Source organism: Actinia tenebrosa, unplaced genomic scaffold, assembly GCF_029948245.1.
Source record: "Actinia tenebrosa isolate PJP-AT-01 unplaced genomic scaffold, QUT_ActTen_1.0 PGA_scaffold1__47_contigs__length_23844297, whole genome shotgun sequence".
Lineage (NCBI taxonomy): Eukaryota > Metazoa > Cnidaria > Anthozoa > Actiniaria > Actiniidae > Actinia > Actinia tenebrosa.
The window spans coordinates 14841350-14862711 of NW_028292578.1; the positions used below are offsets into that span (position 1 = coordinate 14841350).

A 21362-nucleotide genomic window follows, 5' to 3' on the forward strand; every position below is an offset into this window, starting at 1 on the left:
GCAGGCGTAAGCCGTAGGGCATGTTGGCTCTTTGACGAAGATTCATCATCAAGAACAAAGGCTTGAGAAATGAGAGGTGAAGAAAATTTGAGACAAAGGATGTCTTTTTCCTCATTTGAATAACTTCAACTACTCATGAAGCTTACGAGCTGTTATCGTAAGATTAAAACCAAATATTTTGATCACTTCTCACGCGATGGCACTTGTTCAGCAGATCACACAAAAGATATCAAAACCTTAGGGAAATTTCTAGACTCTTTATAAATATATACATTTTAAATAAAATATAACTTGACAAATGTCGTCAAACACGTATAAACCTGATTAGCTTGCGAAGGATGCACTTGTAAGACTTTCTGATGGGCAAACAAAACCTCGTGTATTGTTCATTTACTGGTCTATATTTAAAGCACTTGTCGTCTTTCCTCTCCTCTCTTGGGTGTTCAGCATTGTTTCATAATTTGTTTATTAAAATAAGACAAGGTAAAAAAAGCATTTCTGGAAGGAATCCTCCATTATTAATAGAGCGTTTTCATGTAACGTCACACCGGCCATCTTGGTATACCAAAACAATACATATTGTATCCTCGGGAAATTGAACTCTATTTTTATGCAAAAACTGTGCGGAAAGCTTCTATTGTTTGGTACACCAATATGGCTTCCTTGTCACGTGAGTGAAAACGCTCTATTAGAATTGAGCTGAAGCTCCTGACATGTTTTTTTTTTTTGAATTTTACTGATTTCTCACAACGCTATTAAATCCTTATGATCCTTTATTCAAAATCCAGTAGGACAAAACAAAAAAAAAACAAAAAAAACAAAAAAAAAAAACAAAAAAAAAAACAACAAAATAAATAAAATAATGCTTTGTAGATTTAGGAAAAACGTAGATGTAGGTAGAGCCTGCTGATGTAAGGTAGGTCATCCTGGTGGTGTAAGGTAGGTCATCCTGGTGGTGTAAGGTAGGTCATCCTGGTGGTGTAAGGTAGGTCATCCTGGTGGTGTAAGGTAGGTCATCCTGGTGGTGTAGGGTAGGTCATCCTGGTGGTGTAAGGTAGGTCATCCTGGTGGTGTAAGGTAGGTCATCCTGGTGGTGTAGGGTAGGTCATCCTGGTGGTGTAAGGTAGGTCATCCTGGTGTTGTAAGGTAGGTCATCCTGGTGGTGTAAGGTAGGTCATCCTGGTGGTGTAAGGTAGGTCATCCTGGTGGTGTAAGGTAGGTCATCCTGGTGGTGTAAGGTAAGTCATCCTGGTGGTGTAAGGTAGGTCATCCTGGTGTTGTAAGGTAGGTCATCCTGGTGGTGTAAGGTAGGTCATCCTGGTGGTGTAAGGTAGGTCATCCTGGTGGTGTAAGGTAGGTCATCCTGGTGGTGTAAGGTAAGTCATCCTGGTGGTGTAAGGTAGGTCATCCTGGTGTTGTAAGGTAGGTCATCCTGGTGGTGTAAGGTAGGTCATCCTGGTGTTGTAAGGTAGGTCATCCTGGTGGTGTAGGGTAGGTCATCCTGGTGGTGTAAGGTAGGTCATCCTGGTGATGTAGGGTAGGTCATCCTGGTGGTGTAGGGTAGGTCATCCTGGTGATGTAAGGTAGGTCATCCTGGTGGTGTAAGGTAGGTCATCCTGGTGGTGTAAGGTAGGTCATCTTGGTGATGTATGGTAGGTGGTCATTATAATCTGAATTTCGATTTTAATCGTAATGGCTATGATTTTTATAAAATTTAGATTGCCACCGCTCAGTTAGAATTCAGTACTGCTTCCGAATAATCTTCGAAAGACCAGAAAGATCAGAACTTATATCAAGATTGAAAACGGCTGACAACTTATATAATCAAGGTGAAAATGCCATTTCACATCCGAGATTCGCACTCAATATTTCCATTTCATGCTACTAAAATCACTTTGCGGCCGTTTCAATCAAACGCAGTGCTCATAGCGCTTTGCACTTCTATTACATTTGGCAGACGCCTTACAACTTATAACAACAGTAAAAGTAAAAACAACTTAGAGAACGTTGTAATCAAAAACCCAGATAATTGAGTCGAAAAAGTAAAGATTTACTTTCTTTAAAAATTATCTAGAATATTGGTATATGTAATATTGATAATTATACAAGAAAAAAATTCAGTCTAGCCCAAACTACGTCGAGGAAAGAGAAAAACATCTTCAAGCAATCATAAAAAGAGGCGTTCAATAATCAAAACACTGTGTTATGCATTTCGAAAACTGAAAAGCTGTTAAAACACTTCCGTGTTTGTTCCTGCGTTTTTAATTTTTTACCAACAAAACGCCGGTAATATTCATGGCTAAATAAAAAAAGATAAAAAATGTTTGTATTTGAAGACTTGATAACAGGTGAAAAAGTACACATTTTTTATTTATTTTTAGTTTCCCTTCTTTCAGAATCAATGTTAGCACAAACGAAGTCTAAAGGATAAACAGAGAAATCGTTCATTATTAGATATTCTTGTTTTTGATTTCGACTTCGAAGAGAAAAAGATAAGAATACAAAAAATGATATGAAAAAACTGAGAATAGGAGATATTTGGTTTTTGTGTAACAACTGTTCTACACGCAGGCAAAAAAAAATTTTAACGTGTTGGGTTTGATTTTAGACCGATAGAAAAAATATATAGAATTTAATAGCAAGTTTTCGTCTTTCTTGATTGTATCCACTATCTTTTGAGCGTGTCTCAGGACAACCCGACAGTCATGACCATGAAAACTATCGCGAAGAAGATAACAATCAACCAGAGAGTTAACATTCAAAAGGTTTCTAACGATGATGATAATGGAAAGGTCAAACCTTGGTTTTAATACTTAGTGATCGACAGATTCGTTGCATTAGCATCAGAATGGTTGTAATAGAAACTGTAGAGTCTAATACAGTTAAAAGAATCGAAGATGAGCTGTTCCAACGAGGATATATATTATAACACTTGTGAAGCTATAAGGTATCTTAATGAAGAGCACTTATCTACAAAAAGGAAGAAAGGAGGAAAGTACATTCAAGAGGACGTAGTGAAGACATAGAAAGAGAGATGAGACATAAAAATAAACAGAGAAAGAAATGAAAACATGAAAGGGATGAGAGAAAGGGGAAAGGAAAAATAACTAAATGAACTCATTAATGACAGAAAGAGAAAAATGGAAGGAAATAAGAAGCAGGAAAAAAAACAAGCAAAAAATATAAAGAAAATAGAATGCAAAAGCTTCCAAGTGAAAGTACTGGTATTACATTTATAGATATATATATTTAAGGAATACAAAACGCGAGGGCATATCTCTATACTGTGACGTGATATAAACACGCTGAGAGCCTTAGAACACGAAAGAATCAAACTTAGAAACATGAGGCGTAGCAGAGTGTCTTTCTTCCTTTCAGAGTGCTCTTCAGCTCACAGAGTGCTTATATCACAATACAAAAACATAAGCAGCAGTTTTATATAGCTTTTATAAAATACGTTTGAGCGATTTTGCGCGAGCGTGTCTCTGTCCTCTGATATAAACACGGTAGCCAGCCAATCAGCACGCCCGCGTTATATTTCAAATATTTAAAAAATACTATTATCCTCTTGTACGAATAAAAGCCATATACGTGACGATTTGTATCTGTTTGAAGTTGACGTCAATCTCCTTGAATAGTCGGAAGAAAGTAACCAAACAGCCTTGAACATATCCGCTGGCGTCTGTCCATTTTCTCGCTCGCCAAGACTTGATCCTTGAAAGCGATGCATAATGAGTTCTTGCACAACAGAGTTCTTGTCAGACGTAATACCAGGAGGTCATAAATATCGCTCCCACATGTAAATAGTCATCATTTTTGTGTACAAACGTACATAATGCACAGAAGTTAAGATTACAAGTGGTTGCACTGAAAAATTTTGAGCAGGTTTTGCAAAAAATTGAGTCATTATTAAAAGTATAAATTGTACGCTATCTTGCAATATTTTTTTAACAGATAAAAACACTGTAATCATTTTTATTAAGCGGAAGTTCAAGCGGAGTATAATAGTACAACATCGATGTAGTACAAAGATTTTCTCTGGAAATTGAGATGAGCTTCCTTCGGGAATAGGAACATTATGACTAGAGCGATTCCTTTTCATGTGTAATTTAGTAATTCTAGATAAAAATTTGGATTTCAAAGAAAATAATTAAAATCTCATTATTTGGCTTTGTAGTTTAGATGCTTACTTCATTAATAAATATTTTATCTCTTCTCGTATTTCATTCAATTTTGAATACTTCGGAATTTCAAAACGTGGGATCGTAAACTGTACGAAAAATCAATTGAAAAACGCCAATGAAAGAACGCAATGGCCTTTGAAAAGCACAAAGACAACACTAAAGTGGAGGGAAATTTCAAGTAAATATGTCTTCGTTTGGTGGACTTAAACCAACACAAATATATTTTTTAACGCAAATAATTGTTACTTAGTTATGGTGAAGAATGAATTACTTTGGACATTACTGCAGCTGCAACGAGGGGTTTCCCGCTTCGTGTAAATTTACCAGAACCAGCCAATCAGAAACGGTGTTTACATTAGTATCAAAGCGGTCCGCCAGGGACCTACACTCCATTAAAAAGCCGGCGAATAAACAGATATTTAAAAAATGAGCGATAACTCAAACTTCCTATGAATATAAATTTGCAACGCTGATTTTAGGTAGTCACTCAGTTGTTCGGCAGTGGTAGATGTGGAAGACACAACACGATGAAATGAGGCATCCGTAACTAGAAGCGTGTATCTTCCAAAGTGGTGCTTCAATCGAATGCGATAGGGTGTCGCGTATAGAAACCATTATCAATTTCAACTTCACTGTGAAAAGACGTTAGGGATCTTCGATCTACATATCAAAGCGTCGGATATTTGCTTGGAATTTAGCTCGTTTTGTAAGGGACACCATTTGGGATCCAATTATCTGGTCAGTAACTCAATTCAGTTCACCAAGACAAGATGCAAGAGCCTACAGACTACAATATTGCTCTTCTCATTTTGTCAGGCTTGGTAGCAGTGACAAACGCTGCCGTTTGCTGGCTCGTTATCACTCGTAAAAAACTACGAACCTACACTAATGGCTTCGTAGTTTCTCTCGCCGTTTCGGATATTCTTAGCGGCGGGATTTTCATGCCAACGACGGTCTTAATTCCCGATTCGGTGATCGGTGGACATATTTCTATGATGGTAATTGTATCCAGTACCTTAAATCTCAGCGCTGTTGCATTCGATAGGTATCTTGCGGTCGTCAGGCCCTTGGCTTACAGATCTAGGATAGAGACCTCTTTTGTCCGTCTGGTTTGCGCTGTTTGGGTAGTATCGATGGTAACATCTATTATTCCAGTGATGTGGGGTGCAAATGCTGAAAGCCTCGTTCATAAAGTCTATTTGTCTTGTGCCGTGGTTCTCTTCCTTATTCTTCCATTGATCTTCATTCTATTTGTGTACACGTTCATCTTTATGAGGCTTCGCAGACATGGCAAGCTTTTGCGTAACCTCCACGCCACGAGAACTCGTCTTGTTGAAGCAAGAAGAAGCCGAAGAGAATCCAAATCAGTCAAAATGTTTTTCATCATTCTTGCCATATTTGCAGTTTGTTGGGTTCCAGTTATTTACATGACCTTTACTTACGTGGCTGGCAGGTTTGATATCGTTCCTTATCCACTAGCCGTGGTTTCCAACTTCTGTATAATGCTATCATCATTGGTAAACCCCTTTCTCTATACATTTATGAAGCTTGACTTCCAACGAGAGCTCAAAGCAATTTTACCATGCAAACGCTTTAAAAACACGAGAAGGCCCCAACAGCTTCGATACAATCATGAAAGTATGAGAACAACAAAGGCTACATTCCTTACTGTCGTGGAAGAAGAAAGCAGATTCGATAGCTTATGAAAATACCGTACTTTGTATGAAAAAATTAATTCCCGACAAAAAGAATGAAGGAAAAGAAGGAAGGAAAAACGACGCTTTGAAAGGCTGACCAAGTATTTCACAGGCGTCAGGAGACTCAATGAAAAACAGGAAAAAGCATAAAAGGAAAAAAATAAAATAATTGATAAAGGAACAGACCTTCGAGTAGGCCTTTAGAAAAATATCGAGTACTGAATCATAACTCTTATTAATGGTATATTGTCTTATAAGAATTACATACAGTTAGGAAAAGCTGAAAACCTCAACATTTGACAAAGTTTCGAGTTACTGCAAAGTTTTAACTTCATGGGGAATATTTTTTTCCCAAACAAATAATATTAAATTGAAAGCAAAACATTGAAACAGTTATTAGCCAGAGTTTTTTCGCCGTGAAAATAAAAAATAAAATGAAAACAAACTTGATTACTAATAAAGAATACTTGAAAATGGCTCTCAAAATTGATAAGGATTTTTCTTTTCAGCTGTATAATGGAAAATAAGTACGATTGCTTGAAAAGTGAAAAATCTCACTCAGTAATCTGCAATCCGAAATCTATAGGGTTGAGAAAAGAGGAATTAATGAATTAACCACATTATTATAGCTAAAACAAAAATAAGAAGAAAATACATTAAATTATGTTATTTGCCATGATAAATGTATTATTTAAGGAGAAGAGTATGATTCAGAAGTATGTTGGGAAATGACGAACAGTTGTGTTTGTTTTTGGACAAATTCCGAGCAATTCCTCACGACATTAAACTATACTATAAGTAATCGATGAAAGGATTGATAAAATGAGGCAAATGTCATTCTCTGAGAGGACACCGCTCGCTAAATTTTTCAAGAGTAAACATATAAAAAGAAGGATCACTAACATTGAAGATTAAAAATTCGAGAAATACACCTTCTTTCCTGTTGTCAACTGCAATCCAAAAGCATGAAAACCAAAATTAAACTCCTATTTTGACAGTTATCATATTCATCTCATTTTCCCGACAAAATCTTAATTGCATGTTTTGAATTGTTTGTTTTGCAGAAAGTTGGAACCATTTTGAACATTTTTAATTTTACAAGATATAAAAGCAGCATTCTTTAGAGATTGATTTACGACTGAATTTGAGGAAATAAAATTTTAAATTTCTCCCGCTGAGTGCGACCTGTCGAACACGTGTAGACGGACTAGTCCAAAGCTCTCGGTGTCTCAGACCAAGATTAGATTATCCAATTTTTAAAGCAAAGCCAAAAAACGATTCTTTCCGTTGGACGGATTGGATTTTTTAAATTATGTACCGTAGGAAGAGAAGTAGATAACGAGTAACGCCAACCGATTAAAGAGATATCTATCGTTTCTACTATATTTTTTATCTCTAGATGTTACAGACACGGCTTCGAGCCGAACGGTTTCAAAAAGATTCACCGCTATTTGCCGTGTTGTACAAAAACTATTTCAAAATGACATTATCGACTTAAGATCTATCAAATGAATGCATTTTGAAGAACTGTGTTAGAGATTTTAGTATTTTCGGGTAATATCTGAGTTCATATCGAGAAGTCGGCTTGTAGCCCTATTTCAACTGCATTAAAAAGATAAAGTTTTAGTGACTCGAGGTCAATAACACTAGGCCAAGCACAGATAATGACATTCATAGTTATTTTACAGCTTCTTATGTCAGGAGTTTTTTACTAACGGAAGGGTAGTATACAGGGCAAAAAAAAAAAACCATACATATATTAAAAAACCGCAGTCGACATTGAGTTGGTACTTGACATTATACAACCACGCCACTGACAATCCGTCGGTAATGCTTTAATATTGCATTCTGCTATCTCATTCAATATCCCTCAAAACTTTACTTGTAACCATTTTTGAAGGGATTTCGGCTTTTAAGTTTTTTTCTCGAATTTTCTTTTTCAAAAAGGCTTAAGGCATTGAGTGCGGACGTCATTGAGACCAGACAAAATGGCAAGCCAACAATCTCTTATACGACTAGCTTCGCATGGTTTCCTTGCGCAGCTCTGATAATATCCGATACAATGCGATATCATTATATCTTCGTTTTCAACTCGTCTATAACAGAATATATAATAATCATAGTTCTCTTTCGTGATAAATGTGTTATTTATCTTAAAAGATACGTTGCATGAGTTGAGCTAAGACTATATAATGCTGACTTTGCTTCGGCTGCAAGAATCCGATGTCTGACCCAATGCTTCAGTACTCCTAGTTTCTTCCATGCTTATTATATGTCGTCGTAGCTTTAATTTCAAAGTCAACGAGATAAGAAACACCTATTGTTTAGCCCATTGATTTAGTTCAGCTCTTATCATCCGTCGAGCCAATTGAGGAATTAGCCGTGAAACATCGCGCTAAAACGATACCCCCTGAGCTACGCCATGATCCGCTTTGCTATAAAAAAACAACCCAATTAATTACAAGAATGACTAAATATGTCCAACAGCTTTCCTTTTTTTATAATTTAGTCTTGCTCGGTTTAGCTTTAGATTTGCATAGGCCTTTGCCCCACTTCAAAAGGGATTTCTTTTTTACATCTCAACGGCTCTCAAATTACTTCTTACAGCCAAGCTTAACTGCTTCGACACGAGAGACTCACAAGTAATATTGAGCAGAAATCGTTGAGATGGTTGGTAGTTACTGGAACTATCAATATCTATTAAGGAGGAGTACTTAGGTCGGCATTAGCTGGTTTATCTTTGTCTCTTGTCAGTAGAAACTTCCCAGATCTTGATCATTAAGGGATAAGAATCTTCTAGCTAGAGAATATGGTTAGGATAGATTTGAAGTACGAGAGTATATATCCAATGCTATCGATACTTTCTGATAAAGCATCTATTGATTTAATGAAAAAAATATCTAGACTACATCAGCACCTACTCGGGGTTAAAGCACTTCATTTTATCATACATTTCTAAAACACCTATAAGTACGCTCTGCGTGAGGATGTTTGTCGTTTCTGACTTGAGCGAATATCACCGATAGACAGTTTTCCGTGTTTTCTTCTGTCGTGGCCATGGAAACAGGTCTTTAAGGGGATATAGGTGGAACACTTGAACGCTTAACTCGTCATCCACTGAAGTGCTAAATCCCTGCATTATAATTTTACGTCAAGAAGGTTTTATTAGTTAATGGCTCTTGTAAGAGCTTTGCATTGCTAATAGAAAGCTACGGAAATACCACGGTCTTGAGCCTGCGAGCACAACGCAGCGGTGTGTCGCTTACGCATGCGTAATAAGGCCCAACATGGCTTATTTTTGAGGATGACATTTGAAACAGTCAGTATGAAGACCTTGGTACAAATTTAGAAATCAGTAGAAAGGGTTTGTGAATTTGGAGTTTTTAAAACGGTTTATTGGTAAGCAGAATAAGACTGTCGCTGGTGAATAAAACTAAGTATTTTTGTGTTATTTCTAGTGGTATATATCGATGTATTAGGATACTTCGTATGAAAATTTTAAAGAGCGCTTTTCTTTCGGTTTTAGAACCTTTGGTCATTATTTGCCGTATCTTTAAGGCAACTCCTTAAGTTCCTTGTCGCCATATAGTAAACAAAAGTTTTATCGCTAGTCACCAGCGCAAGCACAGCAGCCGGTGGCGAAGCTTAACGGGGTGGAACTGAAAGCATTCAAATAACGCGCCTCTGGCAGCTGCTATACAGTCCATGCATGACCCCAGAGCACAGCTCTAAGCACTATGAATTAGATAGGGTTGATTTGAGAGGAGGGAGGATGAACCGCCAAAGCGTGGGAAAAACCCGGCCCTTGAAGGCAGAAAGAGAACCAACCAACTCAGCAGACAAAATCTTTGTTTGAAGAAAGGTACAAAGTACTAAGCTCGTAAACTGAATGTGTGGTTTGTGGAAGAAACAATGAAGAAGCTAGAACTTTAGAGCAAGAACTATGAATACATAGAGTATAACCTGACGTGCAAGTGCATCCTTTCTCGTTCAGTTATAAACCACAAAATTACGTTTTCCTTTTCTTCTTCCTTCTTTTCTTTTCCTTGCTTTTCTTTTCTTTTAGTTTCCTTTACCGATTGTACTAAATAATCCTCTTACGAACGACTGGCCATATTTATATGAAAAATTCCTTTAGTTATCGTAGTCACGTGTGGTTTGTTTTGTCCTTGCGTCATTTTAGTAAGTATATTTTCTCCTCTAAAACTATTTTACGGTGTTTCACAAATCCTGCTTTTTCCTAGCTCATTTTCCTGTTGCTTTTTGCTATATAGACATATCCTTTCCCAATTAATTCTTGTAGCTTTTACTGTCTTTAATTAGCTATAACCACGTTTTCATCGTTCCTTTTGATAGTCGTCCTTGTAATTTATTTAGAAACAAAAAAGCGATCTAAAAACATGTTAATTAAGCCACATGTAAAAATAAGGCTTTAGGCACGCACTTATCTAGTTTGGCCGAACCGCACTTCTGGAATATTGCTTCAATCAGATACACAAGTTCTTTGCTATCACTCAAGAAAGATATTTTTCGCTTAATTCGAAATTTAAAAGATATTGAATTTCTGTTTCGGAACTGAAAGCTCTCAATAACTCCCAGACAGCCCACATGTTATTTTCTGGGTTAAAAACAAACAGATACAAATTAAAAACACAATGTATAAACTCGTGAAATCAAATCCCACGAATAGCGGTAACATTTGTACGCATGCGTAACGACGCTCTTATCTAACCAATGAAGACTAAAAACACAGTAACAATGCAAATCAGTTATACAATGTATAGCTAAAAATAAAAGTGTTATGAATCAAGAAAAGCAGTTGGGATTTTGAGACTTGCAACGTTTTTTGAAATATGGGTATCAAGGGCGGATCCAGGGTTTTTTTGAAGGGGGGGGGGTCTCAGGGGTAAATTTTGTGGGCAAAGGAATCCCAGTCGCATTTTTACCACAGGAAGCCCATTTGACCTCAGGAATGACAGGGGGGTCGCGACCCCCCCGACCCTCCCCCTGGATCCGCCCTTGGGTATGCCTTCTCTCTGCCATACTCGCAAAACCTGATGAATAAATTGAACTCAGTACAGCCAATCAGCACTTGAACATTTTGTAGTACGATATATTTCCTACATTTAAAATCTTAATAAAGCAGCAGTTTGACAACTATAAAGAATATAAACTATTTCATTGAATTATTTCATTTTTTACGTACCCGTAAGACTTGACAATGAACATCGATATCAATGATATGGGTGCATCGTAACTTCAAGACCATCACACATGGCTTGAAATGGGAAAACATTAGCCAAGCTGAAAATAAAGGCTATCGTAATTTGTGGAACTGTACAGTGTTAGACTGTGTATATAGGCTTTTATAAAACAAACATAATCAACAAATAATAACTAGCCTGCAGCAAGTAAATAATCGCTCCCATTGGATGTAAAAATCGTTTAAGATGATTCACTTTCGAAAACATTAAAAGCAAAATCAAGAGAAAAAAACATTTGAGATATATTGGCTAGTTTGTCGTTCACCACTCCTTGCAAATTTGCATTCGACATGTCTACTGTCTGGAAGGTGATGGACTGAATGCCCCTATCTGAGCAGATATCTTTGTCACCTTTTCATAGGAGTTCTCATGCTGTTCCTATAGCAAGAGACTGTTCAGGAGTCTAGCCTTTGTTTCATCAGTGAAACGATCTCTGGTGGGCAAGGTTAAAGAAAAAACAGCTTACGTCTCAGCAACTACCGCTAAATCAGCTGACATTAATGTAACTAAAACAGTAATAATGTATAAGTTCCAAATCTTATATGATTGCGGATCACACACGCAAGCCTCACTAACTGATAAACAAAACACTTAGACCATTTCGAGTGAGTTTCGTTTGCACGAAGACAATATATTTAATCAACGTCCTTTAGTTTTCTCTTCGCTTGCGGTACATAATTATATTTGCGTTTGTTGTGGTTTCTAGGTTGTTCATACTTGAATTCTCCGGTGTTTCGACTGTTCTTGAGCCATCTTTTTCAGGCTTTTTGTTTTCTTGTTATTGTTGTTGTTGCTTTGTTTTTGTTTTTGGTCAGGCTGAGCGAAATCTTTGATCATGTAACTAATGAGACAATGATTTCTGTATACATTAATTGCATCATATTGATTTTCAAACCGTTTCGAATAATCTATCCAATCACAGTTAATGTTACACAACCGTGGCTGCCGTGAGCCACATAGTCTTCTCGCCCGGTCGCATTTCTTTGAAACGACAAGGCTTTCAAAACTTTGAGTTTCGATACTGACTTATTAAGAGGTTGTGCCCGTCCTGCTAATGCTGCCCCGGGGACAAAGGAAGCCCAATAATCAAAATGCTTTTAGTTAAGAGATTCCGATATAACGGGGAAAAATTGTAAAACAAATGTAATTAATTGTATGTGATCCTGGACGAGAAAAAAAAAAAAAAAAAAAAAAAGGCTGGTTGTCTAAAGATGGTTGTCGCATGCAGAAGAAAACTAAGTTTCGTCTTGAAATACATAAAGAGTTACCTGAAATGTCAAAGAAAAATGTATATTTTTATATTATATGTGAGTGTAAGTGATTTTGTTTTGTTTATTTTAGTGTTTGTTTGTTGATTGTTTGTTTGTTTTATAGTCAATTATATTTTCTACGTAGTTATAAAAAAGAACAAATATTTTACATACAACTGCCTTTCACTAGAAACTTATTTTTGGGCGGGAAAACATCAGACACCTTCACGCCCAAAGAACTTTATCTACTGCGCATGCTCGAACGTGTAATGACGTACAAGCTGCATTTGCTCAAAAGCTATGGCGTCGGAACTGGTGGGCAGATCTATACAACACGGAAATACTTTTCTCAAGAGGATTAATGCAATAATCTTGATACGTTTTAAGATGAACTTCAGTTCACTTCAATAAGAAAAAAACTCGAACGTTGGCGCATTGAATCCAGACAGAATAAATAAATGCAGGAATATAAAGAAAACAAAATGACAATCAATTGATTAATTTTTGCCGTGCACTGGTGCACGATTCATGATTTCTTTTTTTGATTTTTTCACTCAAATTTTTTCAAAACTCTAAAAAACCCAAAATCCAACCAAATGTTTATCTCAAAACCAATTTTTTTTTTTCGTGGCGCGTAAATAAAAGGGCTCCTTAATAAGAACTTACTGGCAACGAACGTGTCACGAACGTGATACACAGTGACAAGAGGATTAAATTTGAGGGTGAAAATACTGTATACGATGACTTACTTAATAAAAAATAAACTCTTTATCTCACAGATTAGACAAAAATTTGAAGTTATGCTGTCAACCATTTTGTCTGCTAATGAGTAAAATGTCTAACTTAGTCAAATATAAATATATCAAGGAAATCTTTATATATGGCACTATTCAATTGTTATAGATCGAAAGAGGAATAGAAGTTTGAAGTTGCATCTCAAAACGTTTAACTTCGGTGGTTTTTAAAAAAATGGCAGGATTTACAATGAAAACAAGTTGATGGAAGTTGCGACTCAGTTTTCGGAATAGAATTTACTATGAAGTTTCCTTAACCCCCGAGGAACTTGTAGACATTTTTTTCCTGCTTGTTGTCTACCTCAACTTCGTGTCGCACTCCCTCCACTTTGCCTTGCTTAGTGTCTGCAACAACATCAGTTGTTGTGGCAACAGAAGTGATATGAACCACCAGATAGATAAGTGAAATAAATTCACTGCGAGAAAACGGAATCCAAATTTACACCATGGCTTTTAAAAAGGCCTTCAAGTTCTAAGTATCATTTTCGTTTTCAACAAAGAAGGTTTTCAAGTTTGATTTATGTAAAGAGTAAAAAAAATAATGACGTCAGAAATGATGTCGCCACTTTTTGAATCATTCACATTTTTATAAGAGCTTGTATCTTCTTCAAAAAAATATTTATTTTTAGAAACTACATAAATTTTATTTTTTAAAGGACTTGAAAATTTCCACACAAAAACAAAAATTGCGAAATCGTTTAGTTATGTTAGTTTAATACCACATCAAAAATGCTACAGGTATGTTGATGTTTTTATGATTTTCGAGTAAACTTGGAAAGATTTTTACCTTATCTGGCTCGGCACCGCGGAAATACGTTTTTTCGAGCTCGATCATTATGGTCAGCGGTATACGCGTCTTCTTTCCAAGTCGGCCATCATGGCGGCTGGTAGTGGTTTGTACTGGTATTGGTGCGTGTTTATCACAAGAAATATCATTTTAAAAGCATCAAACTCATTGTTATCATAACAAAGAATACGCAGATGCTACATTTTCAGGAAAAGAGGGAATATTATGGGAAAAATAGATTTTTTTTTACGCCACAACAATCAGCATACTATCGAAGGTGAGTAATAATAATAATAATAATTTGAATTTTTTCCAACTTTAGATGCTCCTTCACCCTCTAAAATGAACCAAAAGTGATCCTTTTACTCCTGTAAAGATAATAAGACACCGTTGTGCTTGATTTGAACTTATAAAGTCAACTTAAGTATCCATTTTACAAAAACTCAATTTTTTTCTACCTCTGTCAGTTCTTCGATGTTCGTTCTCTTTTTACTTTCTATCTAATCGATGTTCGTTCTCTTTTAACTTTCTATCTAATCAGTGGTTGCATATCCGATAAAATTGATACTTTTACCTTTTAATTGTACACTGTAAAAAGTAGAGCATGATAACACCTGCTTGGGTGAAGTAATTTGCTTTATTTTTGGACCTTAAAATTGAACTAATTATTAAAGTTTGTAGAAGGTTTTCTGACAATAGTATTTCCATCACTACCCCAAATTGTGATTGATTTCACATAATTTTGTAAAAGTAAAAATAAACCATACCGTATCACACATGTGTAACTACACTGTTTTCTGTGTAACACAATCAGTGATGATTGAAATTTATCAGTTTCTAAAAGTTCCATGGTCGTATTTATATTTACATATTTTGTACATATCATCTACATATTTATTTACATATCTATTTACATATTTATTTACATTTTCATTAACATATTGATTGTGTGGTTAAAAAAATCGCCACTAAAATCATTTATTCCTCTGGAATTAGTTGTTGCTTGTGAAGTATTGCTTTTATTGATGACAATTTACTTTGAATGTGTTGCTTAAAAGAAGCAGACTTGAAATATTTATAATCTTTGCTGCTTGTAGGTACACTGGGATCTTCATCATCACCAGGATCCTCATCATCGTCATCATTATCATTCTCGAAATCAATGTCGTCATCTTCAACTGGCTTTAACAGCTGAATGTTCCATGCGTAGGAGAGTTGCTGTACATCTTTAATGAGGTTTGACAGACAAATGCTACATTCGTTATCTGTCAAACACTCATGGTGAAATGAGTGACCACATGTCAGTCGCTTGGTTGAGGACTCTACTGGTGCTTGACAGTCATGACTATCACAATCCACAGTGCTGTTGGGTTGAAACAATGGCCATCTATAACCCAAAGGCAGACTTTTCCTACAGAAGGCTTTGTTAAAGCTTGCAAGATGGAATGAAGATTTCCCGTATGGTTTGCCAGCCTTGTTAATTGGTCTTGGGAGCTCATATGACTGACCAAGATTTGTTGCTACACGTTCAAACATTTCCATGATACTTTCAGCTGCTAGACCTGAAAAAAAGACTACATGTTACAACTATAGACATACATGTATGTTTATTAGCACAGTATTCATGTTTGGAATTGAATTGATGGATATACAGATTGAATCTAGTTTGACAATGAATTTTTTAATTATTATTACCAGACAGTAGAAGCAAATCTTGGTCACTAATTCCTCGTTTGTAGCCATTGACATAGTCTTCTTCGAAGTAGTTCGGTTCACAATTGGACCTGGCCAGTAGACGGGCTGTTTCTTGAATTTGTGCGGCTTTGTCATTTTTACTTATTCTGCTTCTCAATCGTGAATGGAATATCTCCACTTTCTTTTCGCTAATTACAGAGCACAGATGTTGTTTGGCATTGTGATATTCTTGAAAGGAGCTTTGATGGTAGTTCTTGTCACTAATCCATGACAGAGTGGCTTTATTATAATGGTGGCGTTCCATAGCTATAAACATAATGGCCAATCTCTTCATTGATTCTTCAATGTATTGAAAGCTACCTCCCTTGACAAAAACAGGGTAATGAAGAAATGTGAGTGGGACTAGTTCTTCAAATAAATGGAACAAACAGACAAACTCTACATCTTTACACTCTTGAAAAGCTGCAATGATTGCATCTCTGATCTATAACCAGCCTGCAAATGCAAGTGTGATGCACAATGAAATCTTCTCTGGCTTTGGTTTCAATGGCAAGATCTTTCTTTGGCCAAATACTGACTTGTACATCTCTTGAAATATTGGATGGTATCTTATGATAACATCTTCAGTGGCATTCAAGTAGACATGGAACTGCCCAAGCTCAGGAATCATGGAGTCATGTTTTTCTGATGATATACAAATATTTTTCTTGTGGAAGTACCATGTTGGCCAGTCTCCAGCTACAGGAAGGACATTGGTGTTTAAAAATGTTGACAGCTCTGGCAGTACTTGGAACATATACTGGTGGGTGTCTCTATAATCATTAAGACTATGTAGATCTTGTTCTATCTCATCTATGAGTACAGTTGATTTTAGAGACTGGGATTGGTCTTCTCTTGCATAAACTCTGTGATATAATATGACAATAATATTGAACTCCCTTGCTATGGGCATAGAATACAAAATATTAGAGTCATCCAGTGTCATAAGTACTTATAGTACTTAATAGTTTTACTTTTTCGACTAGTACTATTTCGAGCTAATTATTGGAATGGTATTGTAAGGATATAGACTGTGTTTCCACTTGTTATGCTAAGTATTTTATTATTTGACTCTGTTGTTGTATAATTTTTATTGTAAATAAAAATTTTATATCCCCCAGTTGTGCTTACTTAATGTTGGATGATTATAATTTGATGCATACCTGAGTTCTTTCAAGGATTTCCTCAGCAAGCAAGGATTTATCTGTTTGTAACTTGCAGGAAGACCCTCCAGAAATGTGTGTTGACAGTACTGAGACCATGTTGCACTGATTTCTTGTACAACAGCTTGACTGCAGATTCCTCCTTTGCATATTAATTGTTGAGGTTGTCTTCCAGGTATATGAACTGTTACTTCTCTGTGAACCTTATTCACTGACTTGACTGCATCGTACTGGTGGATATCCAACATGATGCTGGCCATGTGAACAGCATTTGATATCTGTCTCCCCTGTGGTGTCTTGATTGCATTTATGTTGTGAAAGTCATCAATCATCAAAATAAGAAAGGTTCCCTATAAAAGAAAGATTTATAAATATTGGCAGTTTAACTATATGTTATGAATTGTTTCAAAAACAACACACATGTAATACAATAATGATTAAATGCTGATATGATGCTACAAAGAATAGTTTTTTTAATTAGGGATCATGGCATAATAATAAGTTTAATTAGATCTTTAAAAAAAGTTGTTATGTCTTGTGTTTTGCTGTTTTTTTGTTAGAATGACTAATTAATGTACCTTTTTCATAACAGAATAAAGTTTATCTTGAACTTTTTTGATATAGCCTTTTGAAATTTCATGTTTCTTCAATGTTTTTGTTTTTGGGTTTCGGGCAAATCCCAAGGTTATTCCGGCTGAGAGTCCCATAGATGATAAACCTTGTAATTCCAAAAATATCCCACATTCATCTTGGAAATTGCCATGTCTTTGATTCCTGTTGAATGCATAATATGTACATGTTAAAATCAAATTAAGTAAAAAAAATATGTTTAGGAATAATTACCTGTAGTATATTAAATGCCAGATAAGTGATGTAACTCTCCTTTCTTGCATGTGCACCTTTTTCTCTCCATGCCTTTCACTTGATATACTATTAAGTAACGTTGTGTATAGTGTTGGTACATGCTGCATAACCAATGCCTTCATGTTGTCATGCCCCACCAGTGATTGTCGGTCCTTGTGCTTGTCAACTATTGTGCCCAATTTTCTCAAATTGTCCTCAAATGTTGGCTCTTAAATTGAAACAAGATTGAATCATGTAAGTAATGAAGTTTATCAATAAAAATGCTTTCATTTATCAAATAGATTTTTTGTCTAATTCTCAATAGAATAATATGTACCTTCTAATTTTGATTGAATCTTTTTCCAGGTGCTCATTTTGACTTTGATTTCTTCTTCTTCACTTTCTTCTTTTCTGTCACATTGGTTCTCTTGCTGAGACTTGAAATATAAAAATTATAGGTCATTACAAAAGTGTTCAGTGAACATAATTATATTCATGCAATGACATATATATCATTATTTTCATTGATCCCTACCTGCAGACTTGATATATCTGTATTTTCTTTATCTTCATGTAACTGGTCTGTTGTTCCAACTATCTGTGTAAATTAATTCAATTATGATATTTTTATTTTTCAAAGTTATTTAAGTTTTAATGATAATTACTGATAAAAAAGTAATACTATATATAAGTGTATATGTATTTATATATTTATTTGACCTTTCATTAGATGTTTCAAAGTAGTTTTTTTGAAGTCTTACATGAATATATAAACATAAATTAAAATACTATTGTCAAACTTTAATAGCAAGACTTACTTTTTGTTGTTTGGGAGGTGTAATATTTTCTGAGCCAATATCTGCATCAATGAACCTTTTTGGTGCTTCTTTATGACATATATTGCACCATCTAGTGCCAGGTGTATATTGGGGGTCATTTTTGCCAGCCTGATCTAATATGGAGTGGTAAGTTTGGGGAATTTGGTGGGGATGTAAGGATTTTGAATGTCCCCAAGTTGATGGACATGAACATCTTTTGTTGTTGTTTCGCCGTATTTTATCAAAATGATGCTGACAAAGTCGTTCATCATAGGGGATTTTTCCACATCTATGAATTTCACTGTTTGATTTTCTTAATATGCCCCTACAATCCTGTGATAACTGTCTAGTTTTGGCAAAATAACACAGCATGTTTTCAATCAGCACTAAAAAATCACAACAGGTGCTGTCGTCAGCCGATCTATTGATGGCGACAAAAGTATTTTTTTCGTCATTCAACTTTATTACTCTAGTTCATGATGTGTGCAAGCATTAAGTTTCTTGTGCAAAGTATATATGATGTAAAATCTATCAGTCTAAAAGTCACTTGACTTACAGATCTAAGTATTGTTTGTTTTGGCTAAGTTTTGACAATTTATATATGTAAGTTTTTACTAAGATGGCGCTTTGAATGCTCGGTGTAATGTAGATATGCTCGAGAAATTATCGCTATTTCGTTTAGAAAAAAGACGCTTTTTGCTTATCGAGCATAATTATATATTGGTCTATGGACAAATAAAAGAGTCATTGGCATTTGTAAACAGTTTTATTGATACAGATTTGTTTTTCTCCCTTATTTAAGTTACTTTTTCGAAGTCAAAAATTTCATAAAATGTCCGCCATTTTGTGAGTTGTTTTGAGACGCCGCTGACCAGTACAATAGAGTGATCGTAAGCGTATTTCCGCGGTGCCATCTGGCTCTAAATGAATGCATACAATTAGATACCTATCTAATCAAGTTGAAGTATATCTACTATTTCACTAATTAACTATCATGAGACCAGTGCAAACATTCTCCATTTTTCATACTATTATCATAAACGGCTTGGTTGTTGGATGGGACTTCGAAACGCTTTAGTGACTACAATATTAATAGATGACCAGGCTTATTATTAGTAAATGACGTTGGAAATAAGAAAAAAGGGTTTCTGCAGTGTTTACTGAATAAATGTTACATCTTTGGTGTCATTTTTCACGAACGAACGAACGGACGGACGGACGGACGGACGGACGGACGGACGGACGAACGAACGAACGAACGGTTCACAATGGTGCATAATGTGTTCAAATTCTGCGACAGTTGCGCGCAGCTCATTAATTCTTGGCAAAAAAAGAATCGATCAAGGTCATATACGAAATGGATGTGCGCAATGACTTACATCATGTGAACACATCTACAATGATGCTGGCAATGGCATGACAATACTTTCAGCCAATTACGTTGCACTATTTTGGTGCAACACCGCTGGTCAGAATACCTTGATGCGTGCCTTACCGTTTACGACATCCGCTTGAGACACTAGGCGCGCTGGTAAGAGTTTTAGTCGTTAAACTATAGAAAATGTGCAATAGCATGGAATTCATAGAATCGTTTATGAAGCCATAACCGACCGTAATTTCTTGGATAGATTGGGGCATTTCAGTTTCTATCAAGGGTGAAGTGGAGTGTGCGTTAGTGGCTGGCTGGCTCAGATCGACAGCCCTTTGAGATAATGAGTACTTTCTATAAAAATAATTAAGAAAAAGAAGCTTCCAGGTTTTGCGGGCTGGTTATATACTCGTTATAAATATAATGATGATGATTTTCCTATCGTTAAGATTTCCTTTTATTATCGTTAAGATTTCCGTCTTCCGCTCTTTGCTCGCCATCGCTTGAAATTTCACTCATTGCCTATTACACTAATGATTTTACCTTCTAGAAAACACAGAGAGGACTAAACTTAAATCATTCGTAGTTTAACTGCCCCCTTCAATGATTATCGCGGCAAAATTCGCCACAAGCAAATAAAAAGCAACAACTACCTATCCATTGATGGACGATTCTCGAAGCTTACCCGCTGGAAACTTAAAATTGTCTTAACTTCGTTATTTTCCGAATTCAATGCAAAGATAAAGCAATATATTGCTAGTCTATAGAAATTACTGGGAATAATAACCCAATTATGAACAGACCTCTTTGGAATTTCATTAACTTTGCGGCCGACTTCGATTAAGTTTCGCACTTGTCAAAGTATATCTGTCGACTGGGAATCTAAAGTCCCCATTAAATCAAATGTTTTTCCTTTCTTCATAAATAATTTCCTGGAGAATTTCATAACCCACTCGCCGGCCACCTACGCTGGCGGAAAGCCTATAGACTTCAAGGCCAAGTACTCCCTTTAACGTCTGGTGCTCTTACTCTGAAGTGAAGTAATAATTTCGTTTTGGCAATTGTACATTTTCAATAAAGTATTTTCTACGTTCAAGAGAGGGAAAAACGTTAATAAATGAAAAACCACCAAGAAAATGTGTCTTTCTTTTCAGTAAGAAGCGGAAATGATAAATTATAGGACGGCGAACATCCGTGACATCTGTCACTTTTTCTTGGCGGAAATTTTTTTTTTTGGCGGGAAACCTGACGCGTGTTCACATTGAGTCCTACCGTGTCTTTTGAATAGTTAGCGGCGTTGTTAGCTTGATATGTTATTACTTCTGAATAAACTAATCAAGTAAAACAGCTGGACCGAGAAGTCTGAATTTCTGTGTAATCTTTCTAACAAATAACATTTAAAACTAAACTAGAATTGTATATCAGATGAAAAGATACGATTCTATGGCTTGATAGGGGG

General features: G+C 35.9%; 4 protein-coding genes and 1 long non-coding RNA gene across 5 annotated transcripts in view; 2 read left to right on the plus strand and 3 right to left on the minus strand.

The window, feature by feature from the left end:
* LOC116293574 (uncharacterized) overlaps window positions 1–21362 on the minus strand; it is a 40008-nt gene that overhangs the window by 5231 nt on the left and 13415 nt on the right. The gene's annotated exons all lie outside the window — the stretch shown is intronic.
* On the plus strand, window positions 4592–6331 carry LOC116293589 (adenosine receptor A2a-like). Its single transcript, XM_031701033.2, has one exon. It carries the CDS (start codon window positions 4955–4957, stop codon window positions 5888–5890), a length of 936 nt encoding a protein of 311 aa, XP_031556893.1. The 5' UTR covers window positions 4592–4954; the 3' UTR covers window positions 5891–6331.
* Window positions 13931–16830, plus strand: LOC148909940 (uncharacterized). Its single transcript, XR_016120336.1, has 2 exons — window positions 13931–14253; window positions 15074–16830. It is a non-coding gene; the product is annotated as an uncharacterized LOC148909940 (long non-coding RNA).
* LOC148909941 (uncharacterized) lies at window positions 14940–16005 on the minus strand. Its single transcript, XM_089033405.1, has 2 exons — window positions 15672–16005; window positions 14940–15538 (listed from the first exon to the last, which is right to left on the minus strand). The coding sequence occupies exons 1-2, from the start codon at window positions 16003–16005 to the stop codon at window positions 14955–14957; spliced, it is 918 nt and encodes a 305-aa protein (XP_088889531.1). The 3' UTR covers window positions 14940–14954.
* Window positions 16156–18386, minus strand: LOC116286355 (uncharacterized). Its single transcript, XM_031692836.2, has 6 exons — window positions 18252–18386; window positions 18054–18153; window positions 17717–17945; window positions 17452–17647; window positions 16874–17223; window positions 16156–16576 (listed from the first exon to the last, which is right to left on the minus strand). The coding sequence occupies exons 2-6, from the start codon at window positions 18088–18090 to the stop codon at window positions 16156–16158; spliced, it is 1233 nt and encodes a 410-aa protein (XP_031548696.2). The 5' UTR covers window positions 18091–18153; window positions 18252–18386.

What these genes read in the sequence shown, in the direction of transcription:
- LOC148909941 (XM_089033405.1), bottom strand. Translation starts at nt 16,005, where the DNA reads ATGAAGAGATTGGCCATTATGTTTATAGCTATGGAACGCCACCATTAT. An exon ending in AGATTTGCTTCTACTGTCTG is followed by an intron (nt 15,539 to 15,671) that starts GTAATAATAATT and finishes TCTTTTTTTCAG; the next exon opens with GTCTAGCAGCTGAAAGTATC.
- LOC116293589 (XM_031701033.2), top strand. Translation starts at nt 4,955, where the DNA reads ATGCAAGAGCCTACAGACTACAATATTGCTCTTCTCATTTTGTCAGGC.
- LOC116286355 (XM_031692836.2), bottom strand. Translation starts at nt 18,090, where the DNA reads ATGAGCACCTGGAAAAAGATTCAATCAAAATTAGAAG. An exon ending in TGGCATTTAATATACTACAG is followed by an intron (nt 17,648 to 17,716) that starts GTAATTATTCCT and finishes TGCATTCAACAG; the next exon opens with GAATCAAAGACATGGCAATT. An exon ending in AAATCCTTGAAAGAACTCAG is followed by an intron (nt 16,577 to 16,873) that starts GTATGCATCAAA and finishes ATTATATCACAG; the next exon opens with AGTTTATGCAAGAGAAGACC.